The 20,427-nt window shown below is 45.7% G+C and overlaps 1 protein-coding gene across 1 annotated transcript in view; it reads left to right on the forward strand.

Moving 5' to 3' along the window:
• Window positions 1-20,427, forward strand: part of LOC120933089 (zinc metalloproteinase-disintegrin-like bothrojarin-1) — a 185,350-nt gene that overhangs the window by 127,180 nt on the left and 37,743 nt on the right. The window contains 1 exon segment of the mRNA XM_040346088.1: window positions 1,682-1,826. Within this exon segment, the coding sequence (XP_040202022.1) occupies window positions 1,682-1,826 (145 nt within the window).

The following is a 20,427-nucleotide window of genomic DNA, read 5'->3' on the forward strand; positions in this document are numbered from 1 at the left end:
GGCGCATCGCTGAGATGCCAATGCGCGTGCCAGGCGGCCGCGATGTCCGCCAGGTACCCGCGATCGGCGGTGACAGCAGGGACGTGGAGCTCTGTGTGTAAACACAGAGCTGTCAGGGAAATTGGAGACCGATGCTATGTCCCTTGTACATAGGGACACAGCATCGGTCACCTCCCCCAGTCAGTCCCCCTCCACACACAGTTAGAACACACCCAGGGAATACATTTAACCCCTTCCTCACCCCCTAGTGTTAACCCCTTCCCTGCCAGTCACATTTATACAGTAATTAGTGCATTTTTATAGCACTGATTGCTGTATAAATGTGAATGGTCCCAAAATTGTGTCAAAAGTGTCCGATATGTCCGCTGCAATATCGCAGGCCTGACAAAAAAAATTGCAGATCGCCCCCATTACTAGTAAAAAATAAAAATCTATCCCCTATTTTGTAGATTTTTTTTAAAAAAATATGTAGAAGAATACGTATCGGCCTAAACCGAGAAATATTTTATTTTTTTAATAAAAAAATTGGGATATTATTATAACAAAAAGTAAAAAATATTGTGTTTTTTTTCAAAACTTTGTCTTTTTTTGTTTATAGCGCAAAAAAAAATCGTAGAGATGATCAAATACCCCCAAAAGAAAGCTTTATTTGTGGGGGAAAAAAAATGATAAAAATATAATTTGGGTACATTGTTGTATGACCACGCAATTGTCATTCAAAATGCGTCAGAGCTGAAAGCTGAAAATTGGTCTGGGCAGGAAGGGGGTTTAAGTGCCCAGTAATGAAGTGGTTAATAAGCATATAGTAACCTAAAATGGAAAGGAACCCACAGTGACCAATGAGATTTTATTTTTTAACTCCTTAGCACTGATAGTACGCATATATGCAGCCTCTGGGCCTTAACACTGAGCGGCTTCATGTATGCAGCCCGGTGTAAACTACTTGCCGTGATGACAGAGTGCTCCCTGCACACCTCCAGCATGGTAGCCACCTGGGATCGGTAAGCTCCCAATGCATACTTTGCGATCGGATGCTTTCCGATCATGTGAACGCTGTGACAGCCAATCACAGTGGTCACGTGACCCAAATGCTCGTCTCCGCCTTCCCGTTTTTAGAAGTCTTAAAGAGTTGGGAGTTGGTCAATGCCAAAGGATTAATGTCATTACCTCAATAATCAAAAACTTGGTTAGATATTTGGATTACTGCACTTTGTCATCACCGCTGACTGTAAGGAAGCATAGGCATAACAACATACACAATGAGGGTTTTTTACGAAAGGCAAATCAACGTTGCACTACAAGTGCAAAGTGCACTTGAAATTGCACTTGGAAGTGCAGTCGCTGTAAATCTGAGAGGTAGATCTTAAATGAGGGGAAGCTCTGCTGATTTTATCATCCAATCATGTGCAATAATAATCTCAATCTGAGTCCCTCGTTAAAAGCTAGACCTCTCTTGTCCTCTTTTATTAAAGACAGCCAATAGCATTCCCTGCATTATTTGTTGAGAGATTGGTTAAGAATTACCACCATGCTTCTGCCAGCCATGTGTCAAAGCGCCAAGGCTCATTCATTACACTGTCTTACCACATAAGCCTGATAATATACATGTTGTATCAACACAGTAAAATGTGTGGTTATTTTTGCAAGTGATTTAACAGTATATATCTTTGTCTCCTGTTAGGGATATAAAATGTGGTGTTCTATACTGCTCTGGTGGAAACAAAGATCCTAGTGTCAATGCCGCCGTAGCTACAATTGATTCTTGCAAGGCTGCCCTGCACCCATCTGGAATGGTACAGAATGGAACAAGGTGTGGAGAGGAGAAGGTGAGCTTCTACACTGTTGACCTTTCACTACTGCTTTTGAAATTCAGAAATCAAGAGTTATAGGGTCCAAAAATACCACCATCTCTTTGGTCCTCAGAATGTCTGTGTTAATATTTAGTGTATGTCCAAGAAACCAGTTCAAGATTTTCCCACTTGCTTGCTTCCCCATCCAGAAAGCTTTACTTCTGACCCCAAAAGAGCTCAAAAGTATGTCTTGCTGTAGTATGCATACAGTAGTTCTGTGTCCTGTAGATCTAATTACTAAAGCTCGTACACAATTAGTACATGACTATGAATAGTAGCAGATCTAATCTGTTTTTGGAATTTAATAGAGCTAGGCTTCCGAGTATGAGGGAGCATGCGACTTCCTCTTTTGTGATGGCTCTTGGGTAGAGTTGAGCGGACACCTGGATGTTCGAGTTCGACGGGTTCGGCCGAACTTCGGAAAAAAGTCCGGGTTCGGGACTCGAACTTAACCCCGAACCCGAACCCCATTGAAGTCAATGGGGACCCGGACTTTTGACTACTAAAATGTCTCTAAAAAAAATGAATGGAAAGGGCTAGAGGGCTGCAAATGGCAGCAAAATGTTGGTAAGAGCATGGCAAGTACTCTGCAAATAAATTTGGATAGGGAAATAACTTAAAAAAAAAAAAATCTTGACCTAGGAGGACGAGGTCAGGGTTTATCTCACACGTAAATATATTTTTTTGCCCTAAATGGGTGTTTTTTTAATAGAACAATAGAAGAACACTAGCTAAAGTGTTTATCTCACACGTACAGATATGGAGGAAACACTGAGAAACACTGCAAAATATATATTTTTGCCCTAAATGGTTGTTTTTTGAATAGAACAATAGAAGAACACTGGCTAAAGTGTTTATCTCACACGTACAGATATGGAAGAAACACTGCAAACACTGGAAGAAACACTGGGGTAGATTCAGGAAAGAATTACGCCGGCGTATCCATAGATACGCTGCGTAATTCCAAAGCTGCGCCGGCGTATCTACTTTCTGCATTCAGAAAGCAAGATACGCCGACATTAGCCTAAGATACGACTGGCATAAGTCTCTTACGCCGTCGTATCTTAGGGTGCATTCTGACGCCGGCCGCTAGGTGGCGCTCCCGTAGTTGTCAGCGTAGAGTATGCAAATTGCATACTTACGCCGATTCACAAACGTACGTGCGCCCGGCGGTAGTTTTTTACGCCGTTTGCGTAAGTCGGTTTCGTCGTAAGGCTGCTCCTGCTATTAGGAGGCGCAGCCAATGGTAAGTATGGACGTCGTTCCCGTGTCGCGATTTTTTAATTTTACGTCGTTTGCGTAAGTCGTCCATGAATGGCGCTGCACGCCATTTACGTTCCCGTCGAAGCCAATGACGTCCTTGCGACGTCATTTACCGCAATGCACATCGGGAAATTTTAGGGACGGCGCATGCGCAGTACATTCGGCACGGGAACGCGCCTAATTTAAATGATCCACGCCCCCTATGGGATCATTTGAATTACGCGCGCTTACACCGGCCTAATTTACGGCGGGGTAGCGTAAAGACGATACACTGCGCCGCCGTATCAGTGCGCGCCCCTACCTGAATCTGGCCCACTGCAAACATTTTTTTTCCCTAAATTGATGTTTTTGAATAGCACAATAGAAGAAAAGTATATAAAGGGTGTATCTCACAGGAACATATGCAGTGCTGCAATTTGATTTGTGAAGCAGGACTGACTCCTATATATTTCTCCCCCTATAAGAACAATCGGGAACCTTTCCCTAAAGTATCTAATGGAGAGTATCTCACAGGAACATATGCAGTACATCTCACAGGAACATATGCAGAGCTGCTGCAATATGCAGAGTATCTCACAGGAACATATGCAGTGCTGGTGCAATATGCAGAGTATCTCACAGGAACATATGCAGTGCTGGTGTACTATGCAGAGTATCTCACAGGAACATATGCAATGCTGCTGCAATTTGATTTGTGAAGCAGGACTGACTCCTATATATTTCTCTCCCTATAAAATCAATCAGGAACCTTTCCCTAAAGTATCTAATGCAGCACCAACTTGTCTATTTAAGTGGGGTCTGAGGGACTCTCCACTATGCCCAAAATGTAACGCGCAGGAGGGGGACTTGCTACATATTATGTGGAAATGTCCGAAACTTTTCAGATATTGGCACTACGTCACTAATACTATATCACAGGCGTATGGCTGTCCGGCACCGCATGATCCAGTGGTATGTCTCCTTGGAGCCCTGGAAGTGCCCTCTCTCTCCCCCCATGGTCACACGGCCGTGCTTCGGCTGCTTTATGTGGCCCGGAAAGCCATTGCTAGATTCTGGATTACCTCCAGGGTACCTACGGAAGGACTTTGGGTGAAGATGGTAAATAACATGTTGATAAGGGAAAAAATTACATATCAGCATAGGAATGCATCAAAGAAATTCTATTCCTTATGGCAGCCTTGGCTGGACACTCCTGGGCTGGGACCAACGGAGTTGGTCATGGATAGGCTATTGCAGGGCTAACAGGTAGTACTGAGAAATGTGATAGGACAAAAGTCGACTGGGGGTTATATAATAATTGGCACTATGGATGGGGGTCCAGGTTTATAGTACTTTGTGTTAACAGTATGAATGGACTTGCATTAAAGGTCATTGATTATGGGCGTATAAGAAATGCAATTGTTATATTTGGTTAGACCGTGTGTTTAAAGTTAAGCTGGAGGTCTCTTTTACTCACCTTGTTCTAGAGACACATATATATACCCAAGATCCCTGAAGTAAGGTCGGGGTAATATTAGAGAGCCTAAAAATAAAAAATAAATAGGTTGATTGCTGAATGGGGTTGGGATCAACCCCCCCTCTTACTACTATCGTTTACTTGCCTTGATAAAGTACGTAATCTTTTTGTTTGTATCCTTGATCACTGATTCATATCCTGCACTTATGGAAATGTATGTTTACTTTGTCTCAATAAAATATTTTCTTGATGAAAAAAAAGTATCTAATGCAGAGTATCTCACAGGAACATATGCAGCGCTGGTGTAATATGATTTCTGTAGCAGGCAGTCTGACTCCTATCTAATTCTCTCCCTCAGATCAGATCAGCAGCAACCTTTCCCTACCCTATCTAAAGCAGAGTGACGAGATGTGCTATGTCCCTCTAGTTTATATAGAGTCTGGGTCATATGCTGCACTGGCCAATCACAGCCATGCCATTAGTAGGCATGGCTGTGATGGCTTTTTAGTCACAGGAGTAAAACAAATGGTGATTGGCTGCCCTGCAGCCCGCCATTACATTGCCGAACACCGGACCCGAACCCAAACTTACAGCAAATTGTTCGGGTCCGGGTAGAAAAAAAAACAATAGTCTGTTGTGAAGCACATGCTTCAGTGTAATTCTCCCTGCTTGTTTAATGCTGTGTATGTGTGTTAGAGGGAAGGTGATTTCAGGTGTGACTCACTCCTCTGCTAACAGGCTGTGAAATGTTAATGACCCTTCCTCAGCCAGTCCTATTTCAAAGGGTAATTGATCTATTGTGTTGTGTGAAGAAGCCCTGTGTTTACTGTTTACTGTGATTAGAAGTGGCTCATGTTAATTATTCTGATTGCTTCATTGTGGTAATTATCTCTTCTATATGCGGGGCCAGGCTGTCTAGATAACGTATTCTGTTACAACTAGTAATTAACTCCACTGATGTCATTATCTAAAGAAAATGTGTTTTCAGGGTCGGCTCCGAAGTGTCTGCCTAATAATCTGTATGAGAGCCCCCACTGTGTAAGGGGGGGGGGCAGAGATTGTCATTGTAACAGTTTTGTAAATTACATATAAGCTGTGTGTTGTACCATTAAAGTCTGTCTTGTTCCAGCAGTAAGCGCTGACTCATGTGTGGCTTATTGGGGAGATTCCAGGAATATTCCTCCTTGTGGAATATTGGGTGATGTTCTAGATGGAAGAAGGGAATGTTTGACGGGGATATCATTCTAATACCGTCACATCCGTACCGAACCCGAACTTTACAGTTCAGGTTCGCTCAACCCTACTCTTGGGCTTAAGCAGCCAGTCACAGGCCACTGTCATACTGTCCTTTCTCTGTTTAGGCTCTGGCACCAGAGCTTTTACAGACAAGGATGCTGAAATCGAGAAGGTGACGAGGGAGTGTGACTTGGCTTATGCCTGAGGGGTGAACTATGTGCAAAGACTCTAATTCAAAAAATTTGTGCTAAAGTAAAAAAAGTGTAAATATGGGAGAGACTACAGCTGCTGCACAGAAAGTGCTACAACCTTCTTGTATGTGCAGAGACTGCCATATTATATAAACGAAAAAAGACTGAAAATTAAAAAAATATATATTTTTTACTTTTTGCTATTGGTTATATCCAATAAAAAAGTAAAAAATCAAATTACTTCATGAATTTAAGACACAATGTATTCTACTACATGTCTTTGGTAAAAAACAAAACAAAAAGAACAGTAATGCGTAAAAGTTATAGCATCTACAAACGATGTATGTGTGTGTGTGTGTATATATATATATATATATATATATATAGTAAGATTGGGGGTTGTTAACTCTCGTGGTATGCATTTTTTCAGTGATTCACACCAGTCAGGAACTATGTTTTAAGGGCATGGTAGCCCATTTTTATTAAAAAGGCAAAAATAAAAAGTTCAATCAAAGGTTTCCCACGCACGGGGTTCTTCTCCTTCAAATGCAAACAGAAAATGCTAGCCCATCTGGCTCTCTGAAGCAGTACTTCTGCACGTTATCCTGGTCACCCAGACCAGCGGACTCCTCAACATAGGCGGCTTCCCTTGAACGTCTATAGCTCTGCCTCTTGCAGTTACCAATTTTCTGGCTGTCTCCTACAGCCTCTCTGATTTCTGGAGACCTCCTGTCTCTTACAGGAGCTGTCTCCAACTGGGAGCTATGAGATCTTAGCACACTCTCATTATAAGGGCTGTGCTCATCTGAGCACAAACCCTGCTGGTAATCACAAAGTCTGGATACAGGGTTGGAGATTCCATCCCACCCCAGACACTGTGGAATCTCCAAACTACAGAGCCCCATGACAAAGTACCAAAACCTGGAGAAAGCTGCACCAGCAGTCTTCTCCAGTCCACATTTACACTCTGTAGAGTTGCACCCAGCAAATGTACATACCCTGTGTCCATTTTAACACTATTTTTATTGGGGCAGAGCCTCGCTCTGCCACTATATATATATATATATATATATATATATATATATATATATATTGGATTTTTTTTTTACTAGTAATGGCGGTGATCAGTGACTTATAGTGGGACTGTGATAATGTGGCGGGCACTCTGACACTTGCTGATACAGTAAATAGTGATGTAGCACCTGGTTACTTCAAAGTACCCGTGCTATTTAAATTTAGAGGGAGATCAGAGTATTAATTGAACTCCGATCCAGTTAATGTGTTCAAACTTAGGTCTCTGTCTCAGCTTGGCTGTGCTGTGAGCTCATTCTGTTGTTGCTGGGGTGCTCTTCCCACCCAGGGCAGTAGGTGGCATCAGTGGAGTCAAGATTTGGGTACTTTTCCCCAGCAGCCAATCAGGAGGGTTGGGCATCGTTGTGCATGCTGGGGGAGGGTATTTATGGGGCAGATGCTATTGGTTCTGAGTCTTCTTCTTCGAGTGAAGCACCCACCTTTAGGGTGACAGCACCACGGCGCCCCAGCGTTATGGCCTACCGGGCCGGAGCGTACGTGCCACGCGGTGTTCCTGGTTCCGGGACTATGTTGACCTGGAACATTTAAGCTGTGGCAGGGAGCCCAGTGGTCGACTGGGTTCCCAATCTTGAAGATCCCAAGAAAGTTAGCTGTTCGGTGGGGAGTCCATCTGAGGAGAGCCATTGAGAGGCTGGCGATCCAATAGGGTCTCGACAAACCACCGGGGATCGAGGTATCCAGACACTGAGAGGCTGGTCACCTGTCAGTCGGTACCTGAAAGCAACTTGAAGGAGATCCAGGCGTAATTCTATCAAGGAGGTTCATTTCCATAACCACGATCAGGAAGGCCTGTGGCAGAGGTCTTTCCCTGAGTTCATTGTAGGAGGGTCTGTGGCAGAGACTTTTCCTTAAAGGTTCGAGCAATACTCTGGCTGCCAGGCCAGTGAGAGAGGCCTGTGCAGGTACACTATTCCCACTCAAACAGGAGTGGTGCAAGAAGTGTTACACGTGGAAGCAGGATTGTTTTCCCTATTGATATGCCTGAATCTGCTATTCTTCTTCTCCTTTTAACTCTACCTTCTTCACCACAAGTTTTATTGTTTTTACCTGGCTGGGTAATAAAGAGCACAGCAAAAAAAAAACTGTTGTGGACATTCCATTTCTACTGCTATATGCACCATACACCCCTAGGAATTCGGAGAGCCACGAGGTAAATGTGCCACAAAAAACAAACCAGCAGCTCCTTCGGGGATAGTCCTACAGTGATAATACACTGTCACTGTACTAATGGAACTGGCTGGGAAAGGGTTAACGTCTAGGGGCAATGAAGGGGTTAACTGTGTGCCCAACAAAGTGAAATGTGTGCAATATGTGCTGCTTTTACTAAGCGATCTATCAGTTTACAAAGCTCTGTGTTGTTTAGAACACAAAACTCTCTTCCATTAATGAGGGAGCCGATCAATGGGTCCCGGTAATCAATCATTGATCAGGACCCGCTGATCGGCTTGTGCTGTAACAAATCACAGCACAGTCGGGGCAGTGGGCACGCACACCCCTTACCCGGAAGCGCTGTTTACATATCAGATACATGATCCAGTGCACAGCAACCGTCCTCCTGCAGTAAATGAACATGAGATGGTTGCAAGGTGATTCAAGACTCAGTGGGGTTGATATACTAAAGCTGGAGAGTGCAAAATCCAGTGCAGTTCTGCATAGAGTCCAATCAGCTTCCAGGTTTTATTTGTCAAAGTTTAATTGAACAAGTTGAAGTTAGAAGCTGATTGGCTACCATGCAGAGCTGCACCAGATTTTAGTAAAGTCCAAATCCCACCAAAACATTTTTGTTTTGGATTTAATAGTTTTGGGTTAAAGCCTCTGTCGTGCTTTTATTACTGTCTGTGACGGAGACTTTCCACAATGGGGTCACAGACAGAAATAAAAACCCAACAGAAAGTGAGGAGGCAGTGCAATGCTCTGTTGACATGTTTTTCATTTTATTGGAAGTGTACAAAGTGAACACTCCATTTGGGTCTCTGACCTCCGGTGCCATCCAGTGCACTGCAGAAAAATGCGGCGTGTTCCCCTTTTTGCACACAACTAAACACCACACATCACACCAGCATTGTGATGTGATTTGATCAAGGCACATAGAAAACAACATGTTTCCATGTTTCCTAATGGTGACTGGTGTTGATCTAAAGCGGAAAAATGCCATACACACACAGGAGATAATTTTCCTCTGAGAACTGCCGTGAACTGAACTGTGAAAAAACTTCACAGTTTATTAAACAGACACCTATATTGTGACCAGGTGCTCATTCTTCCCCAGACTTAACAATAAATACATTTTAAAAAGGTTAGGCTTAATGACATCTTATGGGTACTTGGGCACTCTAACCACAGTACTCAATCAAGGTTTTATTGATATGTCATTTATATTTCCTGAAATATTTAGACCATTAAAACTGGTGACAAAATGTATTTAGTTCCATTGTTCATTTTCCTTTACAGATATTTAAAAGACTTGACATGCATACTGTATATACCTGACTGATGAATTGTGTGTGTGGGAACACTAGGGTGTTTTTATTTTCTAAGGCAAAAAAATAAATTGTAAAATTTTTGCAGACTTTGCTTATGCCCATAGTCTCAGTGATGTAAAAGATATATATACTACATTTCAAGAAGATTGGATAATATCTAGAGGTTGCACACTTTGATCTGTTTTGTAAAAGTAGGCATAAAATAAGATTTTTCAATGTTAATTACTTTTTTTTATTTTATTGGGAAAACTAGAAATCACAAACTTAAAAACGCAAAATTGTATCATACTTACCAGTAATTTTCCTTTCCTGGTGCCTATCCATGGCAGCATACCTGTGACAAGCTCCGCCTTGGCTCCTCCCTCAGGACTAGTGAATATTATAAAAGAGTTGGTTAGCAGCGCCCCCACATTCTCCGTAATATAGAATACCGAGGGTGGGAGCGTATGCTGCCATGGATAGGCACCAGGAAAGGAAAATTACTGGTAAGTATGATACAATTTTCCGTTTTCCTGGTGCCTCCATGGCAGCATACCTGTGACAAATAACTAGCTGAGACGGGTGGGATGATGCTTAGGAGGTTTATTTCAAAGGAATTATTATTATTATTATCAATAATTAGAGGAAGCAACGGCTGATTTGATCGCCTGTCTGACGAATTCTACCGATGAGAGAGCTCCTGGGTCTACTCGGTAATGCTTCAGAAAAGTATGTTGGGACGACCAGGTCGCTGCCCTACAAATAGTTTCGATTGCCACGTTCACTCTTGCCGCCCAAGAGGCAGAGACCGCCCTAGTGGAGTGTGCCCTGACCATCAAAGGGGGGTCCAGACCCTTTGCCCTGTACGCCTTGTGGATAAGCTTAACAATCCATGAGGCAATTGTTCTTGCTGACGCCTCCTTGCCTTTGTTCTTCCCCCAGGGAATTATGAGCAATTTGGTAGAGTCTCTGAAAGGTGCCGTGACCCTGAGATAGCATTTTAGGGTGGAGGCAATGTCCAGTTCATGAAGAGAACCTGATTCCTGTTCTAGAAACGTTGGGAGAGCCCAGGGTTCCGACATGGCCAAAGATGACGTGACCTTGGGGATAAACCCTCGTACTGTTCTCAGTTCCACTCTGTCATGGTAGAATATGATATGGTTATCATCCGCCCCCAGAGCTTGGAGCTCTGAAACCCGTCTGCCAGAGGTTATGGCTATCAAGAAGGTCAGCTTCAAGGTTAAGTTCCAAAGTGATGCCGAGTCCGAAGGAGCAAAAGGTGGGCTGGCTAAGGCCTCTAGGATGACAGCGAGGTCCCAGGTGGGAAAAGCCTGTTTAGTTGGTGGTCGGATCTTTCTGACTGCCTTAAAAAATTGGATTATTAATGGGTCCTCTGCCCACCTTCTGCTGGTTGCTGTTGAAATTGCTGCTACCTGTACTTTTAATGTACTCATAGCAAGGCCCACATCCAGGCCTGCCTGCAAAAATTCAAGCATTTGCGAGGATGATGGAGAATCTGGATCGCAGCTTCTGCTAATCATGAAGGCCTTGAACTTGTTCCACACCCTATCGTATATACTGTTTGTGGAAGGCTTTCTAGCCCTGAGAAGGGTTGCGATAACCTCGTTGGAACATCCTAGTGATTCAAACCTTTGCCTTTCAGCAGCCAGATGTGAAGGTTCAGCCTGCCTGGATCTGGATGGGTGTGACATCCCTGAGCGAGGAGGAAGGGTATCAGCGGAACCTTGACCGGCGGCTGAGTACTCAGGTACATTGCCATAGGAAACCAAGGGCGTCTCGGCCAGTATGGTAGAACCGTTATTACTGTTGTGGACTCTATCATGATCCTCGCCAGGAGTTTTGGAATGAGGGGCCGTGGAGGGAATGCATAGGCCAGTTTGCATGCCCATGGGGCTGAGAGAGCATCTATTGCTTCCGCTTGGGGATGTGGGAGCCTCGAGATGAACCTTGGAAGCTTGGAATTGCATGCAGTTGCAAATAGGTCCAGTTCGGGGAGCCCCCACTGGCTCACTATCCAGTTGAAGATTCTTGGGTGTAGAGACCACTCGTTGGCATCTATGAACCTGCGAGATAGGAGGTCGGCTCTTGAGTTGAGATGACCTGGTAGGTAGATTGCCCTTAGGTCCTTTAGGTTTCTTTCCGCCCAGAGGATAATGGGCTCCACCTCCCTCAGCAGGGACCTGCTGTGCGTCCCTCCTTGACGGTGTATATAAGATACAGCGGCTTTGTTGTCCATCCGTAGAAGGACTGGTCTCCCTGTGATCTCGAATTCTAGGGCTAGTAATGCACGGTAGGCTGCCCGGATCTCCAGGATATTCGACACCAAGCCCGTCGCACTGAAGGACCATCTCCCCTGCACTGAGATCTGGTTGCAGTGTGCTCCCCAACCTGCTGAACTGGCATCGGTGGTAATTGTGATCCAGTTTACATGCCCTAGCGGACGTGATTTCATCAGCGTGTGTCTCTTCATCCACCAATGAAGACTTCTGAGCATCAGGGTCGTCAGATGTATAGGTTGAGATAGATATCGTTTGTTCCACTGCCTCAAGAATTCCAGTTGGAAATATCTCAAATGCCAATGGGCCCAAGGGACCATGGGGATACATGACGACATCCGGCCTATCAGGCTCAGACACTTCGAGGCGGTCAGATGGAGTCTCGCACTCACACTCTTCATCTGCTGAATAATAGACGCCACTTTCTGAGGTGGAAGGGACACTGTACCATTCTCTGTGTTGAACAGTGCACCCAGATAAATCATTTCCTGGGTTGGAGACAGATGACTCTTCTCCTGGTTTATCTTCCATCCAAAGTCTACTAGCGTCGTTAGAAGAACTTCCCTGTGTTCCATCAATTGGGCTGGATCGCTCGCTAGGAGAAGAAGGTCGTCCAAATAATGGTATACTCGAAGCCCCTGTTCCCTTAGAGGGGCTATCATGGCAATCAGTGTCTTTGTGAAGACTCTCGGTGATGTGCAGAGGCCAAACGGGAGACTGCGGAATTGAAGATGTACCTGGCCTACTGCAAACCTCAGATACTTCTGGAAAGAGGGGAGTATGGGTATATGCAGGTACGCATTCCGTAAGTCTATGGATAACATCCAGTCCCCTGGTTGGATTACACAGACGATTGTTTGTAGTGACTCCATCTTGAATCGTTCTAGGAAAATGTAACGATTTAGCCTCTTTAGGTCTATGACAGGTCTCCAATCTCCGTTTTTTTTGGGGACGAGAAACAGGGTGGAGTAAAAACCTGTAAATCTTTCCGATGGAGGTACTGGGATTACTGCCTGCTGTTCCTGTAAGGAGAGAAGAAAGTGCTGTAGAGCCTCCGCTTTTTGAGGGGACCTTGACATCCTTGTTGGAGAGAAGAAGTCTTTGGGGGGTTTGTCTAGAAACGTCCAGAAGTGTCCGTATTTTACAGTGGAAATTACCCAGGGATCCCTGCACCTTTGCTCCCAGATTTTCGAGAAGTGTTGGAGTCTGGCCCCCACCGGAATCGCTTGGGATGGTTCGGCGTCAAAAGGACTTAGCAGAATCCTGCGGAGTAGGCACGGATCCCTGTCTACGGTTCTTGAGGAAGGTGGACTGCGTGCTTTTCCAATTTTGCCTAAAGCCTCTTCCTTGCCTGGACTGTCTGTAGTCCTTGTTCTTAGAATATTGGAATCTGGGTGTGAATGTTCTGAAGCGCTTGGATCGCCTGTCCTGGGGCAACAGACCCGACTTCCCGCCAGTAACGCGAGATATGGCTTTATCCAACTTCTCCCCAAATAGGGCTTTTCCATCAAATGGTATTTTGCACCAATTCTGTTTCGATGCAATATCTGCTGACCATGGTTTTAGCCACAAGGCCCGTTTGGCCATTACTGTGTGGAGCATTGCCCTTGCGGAGCATCGAACTGAATCGATGGCAGCTTCCCCAATGAAGTCTGCAGAGAGTTTTAGCTCATCTAAGGCCTTAATAATGTCTTCCTTTGGGACATCCTGCTGGATTGCCGACTCTATATTCTCTGTCCAAACGCGTAGCGCGTTGGAAACCGATGTTAAAGCAACCGCGGGCTTGCAGGCATTGCCCGCCATCTGGTAGGCTTTTTTGAGGTCGAGATCCATTCTTCTATCCAGTGGATCCTTGAATGACGTTGAATCTTCCATAGGCAGCGTAACGTTTTTCGCTAACCTTACCACAGCTGCATCGACCACTGGAGGGGCCTCGAGCATTACAGAGTCTTCTTCCGATAGAGGATATAGTTTTCCTAGGCGGTTAAGGGAGAATCTTTTTTCGGTCTTTCCCCATTCTTCCTCGATCACACCCTTAATCTCGTCCATGAGAGGGAAAAAGGAAATCTGGCGCTTGAGAAAGGGGAAGTATGCCTTAGACTTCTTGCCTTCTGTCTCAGTTTCCTCCCAACCAATTGCCTGTTTTACTGCCTGCACATAGGGCTGGACCATGGAAAAGGCAAAGCCGGAGACATCCAGGTCATCCGAGGAACCCTCTGAAGCGTCATCCTCCTCCTGATGTTTAGAGGATGAGGCAGGTGTCGGTCGAGGAATTCCGCTAGTGGACGGTCCGGGAATGGCCTCCCCCGCCGGCTGCTCCTGGAGAGGAACCACCGGTTGCGATGGCATTGAGGCCACTAATTCTGCAAAGGAATCCTTTATTGCTTTCTTAAGCAGGTCCGCCACTTGCATGCCCTCTGACTCTCTGTCCGCCGCATAGTCCCTCATGCAATCTTGACAGATCCGTTTATGTGGAAGAGGGGTAGCTCCACAGGCTTGACACTTTGGAGATCTGGGTCTCGGGGAGCGTGAGTGATGGCGCTTTTTGGCCAAAGACTTCTTGCCACTCTCATGGTCTCCTCGCCTGGAAGACCTTCCCCTGCTGTGGCTTGAGTCAGAGTCTTCATGACGCCTTGATGTCTTCTTAGACGTCTTCTGGCGTACAGGGCTGCAATACATAAGAGTATGCGCCTTAGTGCACTCTTTTTTTTTAAACTTACCTGGACGTAGGTCCTTACCTTAATTGTAGAGTAGGATCTTGTATGGACGGCGAATGGCTCATGTTAGGTGGATTAGCGGAGGAAGCAGCTAAGGAAAGAACAGGAAAAGGTTAAACGCCATAACCTAACCCGGCTAAACGGACACATTCCTAAGTGTTATTGTTTGTTTTTTTTTTTTTTTTTAGAAACAAATTATTTTATGTCTTCTTTTTTTGTTTTTGTTTTTGTAATAAATGGCCCCCTTTTTTTTTTTTTTTTTTTACCTGTAGAAACAGGTCTTTTGTCCTGGAGCTCTCAGTATTCTGGTTCTCCCTGGACAGCCTCAGGCATCTTAGTGAGGCAGCCAGGGAGTTATAAAGGGTTCAGGTGAACAGAGGAACGCCTCTGCCCTGAACTTTTGGAGAAAGGGCAACAATTCTATGTTTTTCCCTATTCCAAGATGGCCGCCGGAGCCTCCGGGCGTACTGCGCATGCGCGAACCGGCGGCTCTAGGACCCGGAAGTCCCGGCCGTCGGCGCCAGCGTCGAATGCAGCAGAGGACGCCCCCAGCCATACAAAACGGCTGGGGGTGACGCGCGCGACCCCTAAAGGGCCAGGAAACGACATGGAAAGTGAGGGATGACAGGGGCAGGCGAGGGAAACACCGGGGGAAAACGAGGGGGAAAACGAGGGGGGCCGCAGGTGAGCCATGGGATTGCAGGCACAGGAAGGATGCCAGAATGGAGTTTAGGAAAGGGGGAAAGAAATAAATAAAAAAATAAATGAAAAATAAATGAAAAGTAAAAGAATTAGCTGCTGCCTCCGTTACCATGGGAAGCCAGATGCCTGAGAGATACACTGCAGATAGAGCTCTTAGTTAAGAGACAAACTGCCTGTCCCAAAAGATCCTACAGAAGGGACTCCCAACCTTATTAGCGCGTTTAGCTGCCCAAGAGAAGGGACCGCATCCGGGAGAGGCTTGAACCCGGATGGACGCTGCCGAATGCAGAAGGTAGGACGATCGACCAGTATTCACTGCCATGAGGTATGAGGAAAAAAAGGAGAATGTGGGGGCGCTGCTAACCAACTCTTTTATAATATTCACTAGTCCTGAGGGAGGAGCCAAGGCGGAGCTTGTCACAGGTATGCTGCCATGGAGGCACCAGGAAATACTATTAAAACTATATGTAGCGCCCTCCTACTTTCAGTATTGGCACTACACTAAAGTTAGTGGGGAATGGGAGAGTTACTTTGCTCCCATTCACTAATTGTTTAGATTTTTGGGACTTCTGTCATTCCAGAAATGTCCGCTGGGTCAGTCTGTGGTCCAGGGATGTAATATCATCCCTGGCCAGCAGTTGGCGCCAGGGGGATTCTGGCAGAGCAAAATTTCCAAATCCTGTTTGAAAATGAGGCCTGAGGCGTGAGTGGGGCCTTGTATTAATTGCTGCAGACCCAGTCCATCCAGATGGTTGATGCAGGCGTCAGCGATGGGGTCCAACGATGAGTTGGCCCAGAGGTTGAAATCTCCAAGCACCAAAAGATGTTTGATGCTTAGAGTGTAAGAGGAGATGAATTCTGTTAATGATGTCAGAAGGTGCGTTTTTGGGCCTGGTGGTCTATAGCAAAGTAGCATATGGACCGTATCTTGGGGGTTTATTTGCAGCTGCAGAGTGAGGGTTTCCATGAATGGAAGCGAGTTTTGAAGGACTGGTTTGGTGATCAAGAGGTGAGTCTTGTGGATCACTGCCAGACCCCCCCCCCCTCTTTGCCCCACTCTGTTTTGTATTTGAATGCGATAATTTGCTGGCACCAATTCTTCCAGAATGGTGTTGCAATCGGCTGTCAGCCAGCTTTCTGTGATAAAGAGGCAATCTAGAGCGTGTTGAAGGATGAAATCATAGATTTCTTGCCGGTGTTTTACTGCCGATCTTGTGTTGACCAAAGCGCAGGATATGCGTCTTGGCTGGCGTGTCTGGATGTGTTTTTCTACTGTTAATCATCGATTGATTCTTAACAGTTGCTCGCTTTTTAGCACTTTTTTAGTGACAATTGCAAGTATTGCGGCAAATGGCTTTAATTCCCAAATGTTTTCTGCAGAGTATTTCAAGTAACTCATAGTTGCAGAAAAAAAAACGCAGGGGAGTAGCGGTGCTTGTGGGGAGGGGGGGTATTGTTGGCGCTGGGGGGAAGAGTATCTAAGTGAAAACTGTCACTTTTTACGTCTTCCCTCCCTGGAATTGGTCCAGAGGAAGGCGAAAAACCCCAGGCGTGCTAATGCCAATATGCAGCGATTAGGGAAAAAAATCCTTCCTGATCCCTTCTGGCGATCGGTAAAAACCCTGAATCAAGTACTTTGTGAATAGGGGCGTGGGGGGATGCGTACCCCTGGATTGACTGCAAGGGTCAAGTTTCAGGCTAGAAACGGCCTGTGAGGGGGAGCTGAGGGGTAAGTGAAGGTAGTGTTAATGCTATGGAATAGCAGGAGTACCAAGATGGCCGCCAACCGGGACTAGGCCCGAGCCGGGGGCTGTAGTAACGGGGCAGCGAGGGGGGGGAAGGGGACCAATAAGGGCACCGCAGGGAGAGTGTAGTGGGGGCCTGAGCAGTGTGGAAACAAAATAGGGGGCTATCACCTTTGATGTGCGGGATGTCCCGCTAGGCCGCGGTTGAAGCCGCGGACTTTCCTGGGAAGCGGCCCCGCGATTGCATCCACTTTCCGGCGGCGGTAATTCCCGTAGGTGGGGATGTCCCAGGGGTGATAGGATCTGGCGGGGGGAGGCGATATAGTGTTTGGGGGATGCGGGGGGGGGGGCATCCCGATCGTCCGATTCTCGGGACTGAAACTGCGGCTTGTCCTAAAAAGGACGGCCGCATTCAGTCCAAAGGGACAGATCCTTACCTTTGGAGGTGTTGCTGGAGGAAGGAGGGGGCCCAAGGAGAAGGCTGGGGTGGCTGTCCTGGAACCTGAGGGAGAGAAAACACCTGCCTGCCTACCGAGGAGGAAGAGTCACTGGAGGTCAGGTGAGAGGAGCTCATAGGCACCCGTCCGTCTGCTAGACCAGGCGCCTACTGACAGTCTACAGGACTCTGCTCTCTCACTCTCAGGTGCTCTGGTGAACTGCAGTCAGGAATCCAATGCAGTCAGTGCTGACTGATGATCTGTGACTTGAATGCCATGATCTGTGACTTGATACCGCAAAGTTCTCTCTCTCTCTTCATCAACCTTGACCTTCCCAACTGATGTTGATGTTGGCCGTGTTTGGCCTAGAAAATAAAGCATTGAGAAAACCTTTATTCACTGTCTGGACCTTCGCTCACTGTTTTGTTCTCACTACTACACCCCTAGACAACGCCAGGGTAACTCAGCAGGCCGATCCCAAAACAAACCAGCGGCTCCTTCGGGGGTGAGCGCTACATATACACTAAGATTAATAGGTAATATGATAGGCAAAACATGTGTTATATTAATCAACTTTGAACGATGCAATTCCTTGTTTTGTTTGCTTGGTGATGACTTTTCTGTGATGCTCGATACCCTCAACAAGAATTGTTTTTGTTGTTCATCACTGACCAATTCGTTATACTTTTTTATCAGAGCAATTTCTCTTTCTGCAGTATCATTGACAACCTTAAAGCGGAGCTCCACCCTAAAGTGGAACTCACGTTGATCGGAACCCTCCCCCCTCCGGTGTCACATTTGACACCTTTCAGGGGGAGGGGGGTGCAGATACCTAAAGACAGGTATTTGCACCCACTTTCGGCCACAATAGTCTCGGATAGACTGCGAGCATGACGTCACCGACCGACCCCCCCCCCCCCCCCCCGTTGTGTGCTGGGAACACTCTGCTCCCAGTACACAGCGGGAGCCAATCGGCAGGCGCAGCGTGACTCACGAATGCGCCGTAGGGAACCAGGCAGTGAAGCCGGAGCGCTTCACTTCCTGGTTCCCTCACCGTGGATGGCCGGCGGAGCAGCCGAGTGACGAGCGATCACTCGTCCTCTGCTGCAGACGGTGCTGGACTCCAGGACAGGTAAGTGTCCTAATATTAAAAGTCAGCAGCTGCAGTATTTGTAGCTGCTGGCTTTTAATATTTTTTTTCAGCGCACATCCGCTTTAATCACTTTAATACCGCACATAGACATATGACGTCCACAAAGGGGATCTCCCACGTCCTGTAATTTGTGCGGTGATATCTGAATGATGCCTGCAGCTAGAGGCATCATTCAGATATCATTGAGTTCCGGCGGCGATCGTGCGCACCATAAGAACTATCATAGCAACGGTTCCGCCGCTTGATTGTTCTTATAGGCGGCGGGAGGGGACATCCCCCCCTCCCACCACCATGCGGTGCTTCTCCGGGCTCTTCCGTGCCATCGGGGGCCCGGAGAAAGAATCGCCCAGCACCGGATAGGAAGCATAGAGATGACTGGTGACCAGATTGCGGCTAGTAAGCATGAGATCGTGAATATTTTTTCACGATCTCATGCTTTCCAGCCTGAAGGAGAGATGTGGGGTCTTATTGATCCCGCATCTCTCCTTAACCACTTAAGGACCTGCTCACGACTATATACGTCCTTTTTTAAAGATCGGGTCCTTTCCTCTCCTCGGCTGGAATACGAGTGAGGGCAAGATGGCCCCCATCTGTCCCCATAGCATAGCAGGGCGGAAGTGATGTTTTGACGTCACTTCCGCCCATGCTTCTTAAAGCAATATTTTCTAAATGTAATTTTTCAAATGACTAAAAAAAATTTTTGTTTTGCATTTAAGTCTAAATATGAGATCTGAGGTTTTTTTGACCCCAGATCTCATATTTAAGAGGACCTGTCATGCTTTTTTCTATTACAAGGTATGTTTACATTCCTTGTAATAGGAATAAAAGTGATCCATTTTTTTTTCAGTGTAAAAAAAAAAAAAACAATAAGAAAACAATTTTTTTTTTTAAAGTGCCCCATCCCGACAAGCTCGCACGCAGATGCGAACGCATACGTGAGTAGCGCCCGCATATGAAAACGGTGTTCAAACTACACAAGTGAGGTATCACCATGATCGTTAGAGCAATAATTCTAGCCCTAGACCTCCTCTATAGCTCAAAAGATGCAACCTATTTAATTTTTTAAACGTCGCCTATGGAGATTTTTAAGGGTAAAAGTTTGACGCCATTCCACGAGCGGGCGCAATTTTGAAGCATGACATGTTGGGTATCATTTTACTCGGCGTAACATTATCTTTCACAATATATAAAAAAAATTGGGCTAACTTTACTGTTGTCTTATTTTTTAATTCAAAAAAGTGATTTTTTTCCAAAAAAAGTTGTAAGACCGCTGCGAAAATACGGTGTGACAAAAAGTATTGCAATGACCGCCATTTTATTCTCTAGGGTGTTCGAAAAAATATATACAATGTTTGGGGGTTTTAAGTAATTTTCTAGCAAAAAAAACTGTTTTAGTCTTGTAAGCGCCAAATCTGAAAAACAGCCAAGGTCCTTAAGTGGTTAAAGAGGACCTGTCACACACCGTTGTTCCTATTACAAGGGATGTTTACATTCCTTGTAATAGGAATAAAAGTGATAAAAAAAGTGTAAAAAATAAATAAATAAACTAAAAAAAAAAATGTAAAACGCCTCTGTCCCCGGTAGCTCACGCTCAGAAGCGAACGCACACGTAAGTCCCGCCTACGTATGTAAACGTCATTCAAACCACATATGTGAGGTATCGCCGCGTGCGTTAGAGTGTGTACAACAATTCTAGCACTAGACCTCCTCTGTAACTCTAAACTGGTAACCTGTAAATTTTTTCAAAGCATCGCCTATGGAGATTTTTAAGTAACGAAGTTTGGCGCCATTCCATGAGTGTGCGCAATTTTAAAGCGTGACATGTT

The sequence above is a fragment of the Rana temporaria genome, chromosome 3, assembly GCF_905171775.1.
Source record: "Rana temporaria chromosome 3, aRanTem1.1, whole genome shotgun sequence".
Taxonomy (NCBI): Eukaryota; Metazoa; Chordata; class Amphibia; order Anura; family Ranidae; genus Rana; species Rana temporaria.